At 38.1% G+C, this 12,246-nt stretch overlaps 1 protein-coding gene across 1 annotated transcript; it reads right to left on the reverse strand.

The window, feature by feature from the left end:
- Nucleotides 1-1,769: 1,769 nt before the first annotated feature.
- On the reverse strand, nucleotides 1,770-9,305 carry LOC140302470 (gonadotropin-releasing hormone II receptor-like). The gene is given in 4 exon segments (XM_072381295.1): nucleotides 1,770-2,392; nucleotides 5,425-5,629; nucleotides 8,726-9,292; nucleotides 9,294-9,305. Coding segments are annotated over 4 exon segments (1,230 nt in total). The 5' UTR covers nucleotides 9,303-9,305; the 3' UTR covers nucleotides 1,770-1,943.
- Nucleotides 9,306-12,246: the final 2,941 nt, after the last annotated feature.

A 12,246-nucleotide genomic window follows, 5' to 3' on the forward strand; every position in this document is an offset into this window, starting at 1 on the left:
TTCTGTTCACTTTAATATTCAGGATCTGATTCCGGCTTGAACATATCCATCCGGATCTTGTGTTGTCAGGCTTGGAAACGCAGCATGTTTCTTAAAGTTTTTCCTTGTGTATGTCTTGCTTTGTAACCTGCAACTGGAATAGTGTGCATTCGTGAGTCACTGTCAACCTCCAGGAATTTGGACAGTCACAAGACACTTAAGCCAGATCCTCTTGTTCGCAGGAGTCTTCCTTCAAGAGAAAGTTCTCCCTCCTTCTGATATAAGGAAGTGTGCAAATCCAACGTAGAAGAACCCAAGACTGAAAATTTAATGACTAGAAATCATCACGTCCACTTTAACTGTTTATTTTCAATTGAATAGTTCTGCTCTTTAATACACAACAATATAATCAAAGAAAGAAAAGACAGCTTTAAAGCCCTTCTCAACAATGTTCTGTAACATGTTCTTTATTTTTTTCTTTTAGTGAGCGGCCTCATTTTCATGGCAGTCACAGCAATCAATCTCTGGTGGTTTCTAACAACGGGTACTTGGTCATACTGTGGCTCTTATATGTATAGGAGTAAGTGCTCAGTCTTTTGTGTGTGCTTGTACTGCAGGAACTGCAGACATCTACTGTTCTTACAAAAATCAGTTTGCAAATTCTTTTTTAATTCCTTCATGAGAGAAAAAACATGTAGTTCCCTCAATGGTATGTAGTTATATGGGGAACTCCCAGTACCCTCAGCAAGCCTCTAGAATTGTTTGGTCCAAAAGCATCAAAAGCTAAGTTCATGTCTTAGAATAATAAGTGACAAATGTGGGACACAAACGGGTCTTACTTTGTTACAGCAAGCATAGTTCAAGTCTGCCGTACTGTACAATAACTTCCTTGGTATCTACAGCATAAATCAAATTCAGTTGATCAATTTTTGCATGCTTTTGGAGCTCCTTAACATTAGACCTAAGTACAAACAATACTATGGGTTACATAGTGAGATCAGTACATATTAGGCCAAGTGACACAAGGACAGACATCTCTTCAGAGTAAATGTTTTTTCTTGGTTGGTCTAAAATAAAATTCACAACATCTATAACCTAGACAGTCCTGTTGAGAAAGAAACTAACAGACTTGTTCAAAGTGTATGTCAATCATGTTCTAAATCTGTTTGTGTCTTTCGTAACATATATACTTTTCAAGGGTCCTCAAAATTGAGAGAAAGTAGTGAGCAAAATTTGAAATAAATGTTTTCACCCTGTCCCTTTTGTAAGATACGAATCAATTCCAGTTTAATATAAGAATCTGTTATGTTACATTATTCTCACTTTAAGTGGCAGCAACAACAATTTTATACTTAATCTAGATGCAAAGAGAGGGTATTCACAGAAAGATCTTATTATCAGCTTTGTACATCGTCAGCTGGATATAGAAGGACAAAGTCATTTGTTGACCAGAGAAATGTAACACCTTGTTTTATATACAGTTTCTTTAATGTTGTCAGTCAGATTGAGTTGACTATGCCACACATGCAGCAATTCGGTAACAAACAGTAATCATTTGTTGTGTTGTTGAAGCTTTTTGCGCACCCAGTAGTTCCATATTGTATATACAGAAGCAGATTTAAAATGGAAACTAGTTACACAACTGAAACAAACCCACCAAGCAGCTTCAGACATGTTTCTCCGAGCTCATAAAAGGGTTATGTAATCCTGAAGTAAGACAGACAGCCCCCAGCACTACTTACTTGAAGACACATCTGGAGACAGATATACTCATCTACAAATCGACTGATAAACCATGTAACATGTGTACGATTAGTGTGATTGTGAAAGAAGTATGTCCACATAAAAAGGAAAAAGGTCACTCTTTATAACTAATCAAACTGTGTTAAGTCTCTTATTTTGCTCATGATATTTTTCTCTTAGTGCTGAAATTATACTCTTCCTCCTCCTCTGACTGAACTCAGTCAGACACTGCTGTCAGTGGAGTTTAGCTCAGTCTGTCTGCAGCTGCTATTCTTTTCACCCGTGGCCATTCCTCCTTTAGAGGGAGAGACAGCTGAAGTACATTTCACAGACTCAGCTAGCACTGTGTTAGTTCCCAAGCTAGATATAACGGTAGCTTTACGGCAGCAGTTCGTCAACCCCCTGTGGAAGCGTATAGTAAACAGGCCGTAGATGATGGGGTCCAGGCAAGCGTTGAAAAGCCCAAAGATGAATAGGATGTGAGTGAGAGAGTGAGACACTTTTCCCTCCAGGTCATCAGGGAAGAACCAGTACCACAGACCTAACAGGTAGTACGGAGTCCAGCATACAATGAAGCAGATTACTATGACAATGCTCATTTTCAGAGTTCTCATTCGCGCTTTGGGGATGTTGTTCTTTGAGCAACGGAGGTGTGGTTCATCAGAGGACACTGGAGAAAAAATTAAAAATTATGACAACGTAATCATTGGCATTCTTTTTAATCAATACATTAAAAAGACTTTGTGCTTAGATGAATGAACTTTTCATAGACTCAGAAATTTAGATGAGAAACATTTATGGTCCATAACATCCAATGCAATAATTAAAACCAGCTATTTATTCTTTCCCTTTACACATTCTAAGGTGCATCAATCGTCTCGTATATATTTTACTTAAGCACTCCAAACATTACTCAATGATTCACTGATAAACTTGCATTTTTTACACAAATAGTATCCCTTAGTCACTGACATATAGCGGTGGGATAATTTATTGTTAGAGGTATTTCCATCATCCATTATTGGACTTCTCAGGTAAGTCAAAAGAAAAATCTCAGGAATGAACTCTACAGGCAAAACAGTGATGCTTGTGCAATCACGAGGATTCTTGCTGCTGGACTGAGACTCTTTTTCTTGAAGGCTACTTTTGGGAACAGTGGTGTTTTGAGCTAAATGGATATGATTACTATAGAAAAACAACATGCACACCCCAAAAAATAACATTTTGGGATTTGCCATACATGCAAAGTACAGCTACAGTTATTGTAAATGTAATTTCTTGTGCAGGTTTTCTGTCACTAAGGCAGAGGTCAATGCATATACAATGCCAAAAAACATACCCCCTTTTTTGCTATTTGGTTTCTTTACAACTTGTAACTTAAATAGATATGTTTTGGGAATCTATTAAAACTTTGAGAGAATGGCGCACTTACACAAATCTCTCAAGAAAGGGAAGATCATGGGACAGACAAGAAGGGCATTAGTCAGGGAGGCAACAAAGAGGCCAAAGGCAGCCCGAAGGACCATTTTGGACCATTTTACGTCATAATCGTTACAAGGATAGTCTTTGTGGAAAAGTGGGCATTACATGTTTGGAGTTCATCAAATGGCAATGGAGAATCCCCAAACGTGTGAAAGGTTAGCACAAACACATTATATCAAGAATGTCATCCTCATAGTGAGGCACGGTGGTAGCAGCATCATGCTGTGGGCATCATCAGACAGAGCTGGAAAACGTATCATAATTCAAGGAATGATGAAAAATATAGGCATGTTTTTTACAGAAACTTTTCAAGTCTTTCGAAGAATTCTGACAAACAATGACCCTTAGTATACTGCTGAAGCAACACTTTAGTGGTTTAAATGTAAAAGCACAGACATAAATCTGTCAGAGAACTTCACAAAAAACAATTAAAACAATTAATTCAAAGTGGAAGGCATTAGGACTGGACTCTTCTCAATCCAGGAAATGAATTAGACCACCAAGCTCTTGATACGTATTTGGTCGATGACAGACTGTTTGTGTCTTTGAGATACGCAGTTTAAGGATTTGTTTTTTGTTCAAGTCAATTTCCTTGGCCTGGAATTATTGGTCAGATGTGTGTTCGGTTTTTTTTAATGGTCAGAAAATGTTAATATGCCACATTAATTGAGTAATTGCTGCATCTTAAGCATTCAATAGGAGTAAGGATTCATGGGTCAACCTTACTTTTTTTCCTCTATACTTTTATATAAGCCTTTAAAAAAAATTGAAGAAATGACCATTTTATGCATGAATTGTTATTCGCTACACTGTATTTCAAAGTTTTCATTGAGGAAATAAATGGCAATGAACAGTCAAGAAATTGTTGTACATTTTTGTCTTTTTAGAATCCAGAACAACTTGTCACAGGGGGATACTAATTTAAGTACATTATTGTACCCTTTTATGGGTACAATTTTGTTTTATTATATGAAGGTGCAGTTTTGTCATCCTAGGTTCATAATTGTACTTCAACTGGTACAATTTGATGAGGTACAAAAGTGTACTGGCACCAATGGGTACAAATTTGTCTCTCAAAAAGGTACGCCTGGTGCAACATGGGTTTGTACCCTTTTAAGTACATTTCCGTACTTCTATTTTTTACTGTGCATGTAGTGCTGATAATATAATGGGAACCCAACAACAAAAAAGATTCTTTCAATTTTGCTTTTTAAGACAAATAAAAAGGGGAAATGTCAAAGGAGATTCAAAGCACTTTGGGTGTTCATACATTTTCAAAAACAAAAAAATCAAATGTCAGTCTTGTGGTGGTGAAGAAAAGGTCAGCGTATCAAGTCATGAGATTCATACTCTGGGCACCACAAATGTCACATTTTATAGCAGTGCTTTCAACATATGCTGAGACATTTTTGTCTGGACCAAAATGCTGAACCTTTCCATTACCATTCTCCTTTTCGTATGCTGAACATGCAACATATTATTGCTGTTTGTGGAGCAAATGCACTGTAGATTTTTTTTTAACCAACTATTTCTACAGAGGACAGTACATAGAGCATAAGGTTGTATGAGTCAAAAGAAAACATTAGTAGGTAAGCTTTCATTTTGGGATTGTGAAGTCTTCAGTTTTTCAAACCAGAACAATGCTTCAAGATTTCTGCACAACATGGATAAGTTACCATCTCCAGACTAAAGTTGATAATTAGCCTGTTTTTATGTTTGAAGATTATATTTTAGATTTCTATGGCACATACTTGCTGCTGGTGTAGCTTATTTAACTGATGATAGCTGCCAATGTTACGTACTCAGTGTAGCCACAACATAAGAACTTTTTTGCTTTCTCCCTTGAGACTTGCACATAAAAAAAACAATGTTTCTGACAAATTATATAGGCCTCAAAAGAAAAGCTTGATGCACTGACAAGGCTAGTAGGTGAAGGAGACTGCTGTTAAAAAAAAAAACGTTTTTTACCTGCAACGGTAACTGCAAGAGAAGTGATAATGGCAAAATGGAACAGGAAAGACAAAAACAACAGGAAGGAAATGAAAACAGAACCTTGGTAGAAGTACAACATAACAAATGCTGAAATCAAAAGTCGAGTCCAATTGAAAAATTAAGAAAAAGAATCTATGTTCAACACCGTCCAGCACCTGTGACTAGTCTTTGCTTGGTGTTTGTCTAATATTTGAGAAACTGAAAAATAGTCTTAATTTGTACACTTACAGATCCTCTTTGTCATCTGGTTGGAGATCTGTATGAAGATCCTGGTGTAGCAGATGATCATGATGGCCAGCGGCAGCAGGAAGAGGCAAGAGAAGGTAAACATGTTGTAGGCTGTTTCTTGCCAGTGAGTGACGAAGCTTCCCCTAGTAGTGCACTGAGTGAAGTTTGCTGGATAGGTAATGGTCACATTATGGAAAATAAACATCTGTGGGATTAAAAGTTGATGCATTTTAGATTTTTTTTCTTCTGACAGAAATGCTATCCAATATTTTCTTTGTCATAACTGCAGTCAAAGGAAAATTCCAATTGAACTGAATAATTTCTTTTTAATCCAAAAAAGGGAAATTATCAGTACTTTTTGTTGTTGTTGGCTTAGTTAATTCTGTATTTTGTGTTTATTCTCAGTTAATCTTTTGTTGCGCCTTTTCATCAAATTTGATGCTCTTTCACCTGTTCCTCAATTCTAATTAGTGTGGATTTCCCCACTTATCTGTGCACCCTCGGATATCATTAAAACTTCCAGTTTTTCCTCTTCTCCCTGCCAGTTCCTGTGTATATCCTCAGTTATGTTTCCTGGAACCAGCCGCTCTGTTTTGCATTTGAAATTAGCCTTTGACTCCTTAGGTGCTTTTTATTTTGTGTTCTCAATCCACCTTGCCTGAAGGGATTGGTTTGTCTGTCTGTTCCTTTGATTTTTTAAAATGTTTTCTTTTAATCTTTGGGACTTTCGAAATTAAAAGGGTTTCTGAATTTCCACTAGTTGGCCTCGATGTGATGGCACTGAAGACCTGTGTTATACTAATCCTTGACAAGAAATTCACAAACAAGTTTATCATTATGTGACAGCATCTGGCTACTGGCTGTTGTGTTTACATGTTGCGTGTTTGTGAAGATGTCTGTATTTTCCGCTGAACAGCTGCACAGGATTTACTAAGTCTGTGGATTTTCATGCTTTTGGTAGTTTGTCAAAATGTAGAATGCGTAACTGTCATAAACTAAGAGTGATTAGGAGATGCAAAATAAATTCCCACAATGGCATCTGTCAAACACACATTGGAGATGTAGCTTTTTTTCCTTGATGATGCTGCAGGGCTATGTGTAATGTCACAGTGTCAAGTCCAATTCCTTCTTTTCATATCATGTCAAGCCCTTATGAAATCACACACTCAGGTACTACAAGTGTGATGTTAGGTAAGTCTGTGGCCCTAAGTTGAGTTTGGGACTGTCTCAGTTTGCTTACTGTAAGCATACTTCACTACATGTTTTTTCCCAGTTAAAACCTGACCAATATTGTATTTTTTGGGACCTTGATACCAACAGAATTCTTTTCAGTCATGGCGTATGTTTATATTAGTCTTTCCCTGGTAGCTCACCTGTTGGTGTAAGGGCACTATAAATTAAGGCGGAGCCCAAAAGGCAGTGGCTAAGGTTAAAAAGTTTCAAAATAAATTGTGAAACTGAAAAATTCAGAAAGCATCTTTATTTACATTGTTTTCCTTTTTTCCCCTCAAGTTGTACATCAGGCTGATAGGATGTATCAGGATAGGCCAATTTATATAGAAAATCATAATAATAGTGGCTAAAAATATTGATTTAGCTCACCTTCAATATGTTTTCTCATTTGTTTGTTTATAGTACTATAAAACTAGAGAAAATGTTGATCATATTTTCCCAGAGCTGAGGGTCATTTGTTAAAACAAACCCCATTCCACGAAAACTTGGAAAGTTCCTTGAATGCAACAAAAGCTTAAATGTGTGATGTTATTCTTTGAACCTTTTTAACTGACACATATTGTAATGATTTTCACCACTGACAAACTTAATTGTGTTTAGAAAATATGACACAAAAAAGGCTAAGCTCGGGTCAAAGAAAGACAAAAGTTTATAGAGTAAACAAGCAACATTGTTTTGGAAAATTCTACAATCAGCAGATTAATTTGGAATGGGTATGGGTGTCAAAATTGGGTATAAAAGGAACATCCATCAAATGGTCAACTTTCCAATCAAGAATGGACTATGGCTCAGCCCTTTGTACAAAACACAGTCAGAGAATGATCAGCATAGTCCAAAAATGTATACATTTTAAAGCAAAATTGCAGATGACTTAGGTGTTTTAACATCCACAATGTAAAGTATAGTGAACACATTTAGGGATCCTGGGCATATCTCAGAGTGTAAAGGTCAAGGATGGAAATAACTGTTGGATGTGTGTGACCCTCAAGCCCTGAAATCTAACCTAACCTGAATGTCAACCATACAAACTGTTCTCAGCAGAAGGCACAAAAGCCAGTGTCTGTGATGGTATGAGAGTGAATCAGTGTCCTCGTCAAGGATGACTTACATATCTGTGAAGGTGATATTATTGGGATTTAGATGTGATTTAAAGAGACATATACTACAATTACAGCTAGTTTTTTTCAGGAAGTAAGTGGTTATTTCAGCAGGACAACATCAGACCTCATACTTCTGGATTTAGAACAGCTTAGCTTCAAAGACACAATGTGCTTAACTAGCAATTGAGATCTGTCTCTCATTGCGAATATATAGTGTATTACAAGGAGGAGAATCAGAAAACAGCAACCGTGGATTGATGAAATTTTGTATTAAGCAAGAATAGACACTGATTCTTTAACAAAACTGCAGCAACTAGTATCCTCAGTTCCCAAACTGGTGTAATTTAAAGAAAATGTCATGGAACACATTTGAGACATGTTAGCATCAAGTTCTAGATTTGCTTATGATTTTTGAATACAATGAAGTTGGTGAAGACACTGAAATTGTCTCAATAGTCTCATACTTGTGTCTATTAAAAAAAAAACAATGGTTAAATCTAATTTACAGAAGTTTTTGCTGCATATTAATCCTCCCATTTTTCTTGAAATAGAGTTTTTCATATCTAAAAAAAGATTAAATGACACTTCACTGAACTTCTAATATCCACTGTGACTGAGGCACGTAGGTAGAGCCTCTGGCAAATGCCACAATCTATTATTGTACAGAGATATGAAAACACAGAATAATGAACTATTTATACATATACTTTCATGCAAATGTAGACTAATTTCCTTTCCCACGGGCATGTGTACTTTGCCATCAGTATAACCCTGAACCTGTATAAAGGCCTACAACCTCACAGTACTTAATGCAGCATGGAGGCCAGGTTCCAGATGTGCATGGGAAAGCGTAATGCAAGACTTCTGTTCTTTACTTATCCTTCAACCCTGCACTTCTCTGAATCATGTTCTCCTGAACAGCCACTCAAGCTGTCATCACCTGTCATAGTGCTGCCATGTGACCTTACCTGAGGGACTGAGAGCAAGGCGCTCATTGTCCACGCCACCATTAACATGGTCCTGTTCCTTTTCGGGGCCATTCCGATGGCCAGAGGGTTGAGGATGGCCGACTGTCTGTCCAGACTTATCACTACTGTAACAAAAGCACAGGAGTACATGGCCTGTAGCTTTAGAAACATAAGTAATCTACAGGCTAGGTCACCTGCCAGCCACTGAACTGTGATGTTCCACACAGCATCCACTGGCATCACGATGAAGGTAACCAAGAGATCTGCCGCAGTCAGGTTGATTATCAACATGCGCACGTGTGACTTGCGCTTGTGGCTGTTGGCTGCCCACAGCACAGCCAAATTACAAAGTGTGGACATGCCACAAAGGATGAAGGTGATGATCACTCTGACTTTTGCTGCTGTGGAAAAGGTAGGCAACTGCAGGGCCCTGTCCACAGATGTCCAGTTACAGCGAGGAGCCAACAAGTCGCAGCTGGCATTGAGGTCAGATCCTGAGCTGTGCTGATACATGATGGCGGGGGAACCACAGCAGGAGGAGACGTTCATTTTCTGACCCTCACCAGGGAGTCAGCATTTTGTTCAGCCGTGTGGAGGCTGGTGTTGTCACGAAGAAAGAAAGAGCAAAAAGATATACTTGAGTCATATGCAAGAATTTGGTGAAAAAAAAGATTTATCTGAAAAGATTTGCATAATTAGACAAACAAATTAGTTTGGTGAGCAGCAGGGATGGAGCAGTCTGCTGTGTAGGGCACATCTCTGATGCTCACCGAGGTGGAAGGATAGCTGCCTCTGACAAATCACATTATGTGCAAATAGAGGAGTCTCCGGACTATTACATTTGCAGGGCAAACACCCCAGTGACACCGCTTTCATAAAAGATGAAGATGGTTTTAACACATTCTGAGCTTTATACATTCATGAGGAAAACTTCTAAAGTCATCAGGTTAAGCATTAAACTAATCATGGCTCCTGATTTGAACAATTTCAGATACATTTGTGTTTTTATTCTAAAGATGAAAGCCATACTTTTAAACACGCAATAGATTCAAGTTAGGTCAAGTTAGGTTATGTGATTTGTTTTCTACGTTAAAATATGGGCGCAATCATTTAATTCATAGCTCATAATTAATTAAATAACTGTAAACGCGCGCTAGAGACAGTCTGTTTAATGTGACTCCAGAATAAAGAAGAAAACTGGTACAAACTCACGTGTACCAGAGGTGTCGGCAGGCTGTTCCCCAGGTCAGATAATGATCAGGTGAGGTTTCATGTGCTGTGGCTGTCCTGACGCTGCTCCATCTCCCCGTTAATCTGTTAGTGGCGCGTTCAGCAGCCCACTGAGCCTCAGAACAGTCCGCGTGCAGTCTCAACAGTCACCAATCTTCCCACGCAGTTTCGACTCCGCGCGCCCCTCGGGCTTTGTACCTTCTCCCTCCGCCGTGTGCGCGTCAGCCGCTCTGCGAGCGCGGCCACGAGCATCTCCCTATTATATTAGCGTCGGTCAGTTCAATGAGCCACACAAGCTCAAAGTTTCTAATATTATCCCCACCAGAAGAAGTGTATTTAGGAACTCCAGCTTCTATTAGCATCGCTGTGAAAACGGCTTTTTTAAAGTGTCTGGCAGCGCATAAAATAAACTGCTTAATACACGGCATTGCGTTTGCTGTTGAGGTTAAACTGGATTACTTTTGAGATTTTGAGATAAAATCTTGTCCTTCTTGGACTCTGAAGAAACATGAAATTAAAAACCATTTATGTGGTTAATCCGCCAACTTGTATGATTATTATTGAATTTGCCTTTTAATCTTTCAACTTTTACAGGTTAAAACACACCTTTGGCATCAGGTCTGAATGGCTTACATAAGTGATATTGTTGAAAGCAGTTTCGACATGTTTCTAGATTTTGTCTTCTCAGTATTGTTTACTGAATGTATTAAATTCCATCAGAGCCATTTTCTATCGTGTCAAGGGCAGGCTCCAAGCTGCAGGGTGCTCTGGGAAAAATCTTCTTTAGCTCTCCTTGTTTCAGTCCATTTTGAATGGCTGTCAACAACACATGCTAACATCCATATTTTATCTTTTATCCAAGAGAGGCAAAAAAAACAAAAACAGATACAAAGTCTAAACAACAGAGAAGGAACTGCACAAAAAGCTTCATCCAGGTCTCATGATAAATGTCCTAACATAAAAATTCTATTTGCACAGGCCTGAAAAAAAAAAGAAAACTAGAGAAACAATGGACAGCAATGCAAGCACCAGTCTGTTATCTTTGCTTTGCTTTCCATATTTTCTTTTCCATTCACCTCTGCTCTCTGCAACTGAACTGCTCCGTTTCTGTCAGCCGACTTCTTTCACACTGCCACAGTACTTTCTAATAGCTGTGGATATTTGCAAGAATGACTCCAAATGCTTTTTTAAAAATTCTTTATCACAAATCAATTACTAATCTGACTAATCTCAGGCATGCCAGCAGCCACTTGAGTTGAATGAGATCAACTTTCTCCATCTGACGGCAGAAGCGTAATCGCTTTTAAACAAAGTTAGGAAATATCTACCTTTTCACTGGTTCTGAATGATTCAGTGGCTTTGCATCTTCCAGCAGATTTCTTTAAAAAGTGCATAACTGCATATTCAACATATAGAGTGAGCCATCTGTACTCGTGAAACACATTTTTCTTGTCCCTATTAGCGGATCACTGTAGACTACCTTTTCCAGTCTGGCTCAAAAATCCCATTTGCCCCAGTGACAAGACACAAAAGATAAATGGGGAGAATGTTGGCCATCTCCCATGAGGTTCAATATTGGACACACTGTCTTCGGGTTGTCACAGACTGTTAAACATACTTGCAACACATTCAAGAAGATCAAATAAAAATTTTGTAGAAATTTACTATTAGTTATTGTGTGATCCAGCTCTTATGTAAAAAAAAAAAATGGTTAGTACAAAACACACTGCGACGTGTATACGCTGCCTGCACATCCTCATACTCATCACTTTTTTACACGTTTTCTTGCATTACAACCTGTGATTTAAAGGAAGCTGATATCCGATTTTACGCAATTGTCCAACAATGAATTGTTCAAAATGATTAGTTTACATAGGACAGAAAAACCCTTTGAAAAAAATATTTAAACATGACAAAAATGACAAGCTGAGTAAAAGTGTTTGTCCCTTTTACTTTTAAACTCTAAAATAAGATATTTTGCTGCCATTTGCTTTTAGATGTTACATAATTAGTTCAGATAAGTCCTTATCTAAAGCTGTGCTCACACACAAAAGTACAGACTATTTGGTTTGGACTCTTTCCACTATTGCTGTTCAAAAAGGCACATCATTGTAGGAGATTTTCTGTTGGAGATTCATTCTCACGGCTGGAAGTGCGAAAGAACACCTGTCTAGAAGGAGGAATTATGCTGTGGACATCGTTGTGTTTTCTTTGCCAAGTAAAGACAGACCAACGACAATCACAGACCACTCAAGAAGGGCAAAAATCAAGGAAATAACCAGAGACTAACA

The sequence above is a fragment of the Leuresthes tenuis genome, unplaced genomic scaffold (genome assembly GCF_036924035.1).
Source record: "Leuresthes tenuis unplaced genomic scaffold, fLeuTen1.0.hap1 SCAF_2, whole genome shotgun sequence".
In the NCBI taxonomy this organism is placed as follows: Eukaryota; Metazoa; Chordata; class Actinopteri; order Atheriniformes; family Atherinopsidae; genus Leuresthes; species Leuresthes tenuis.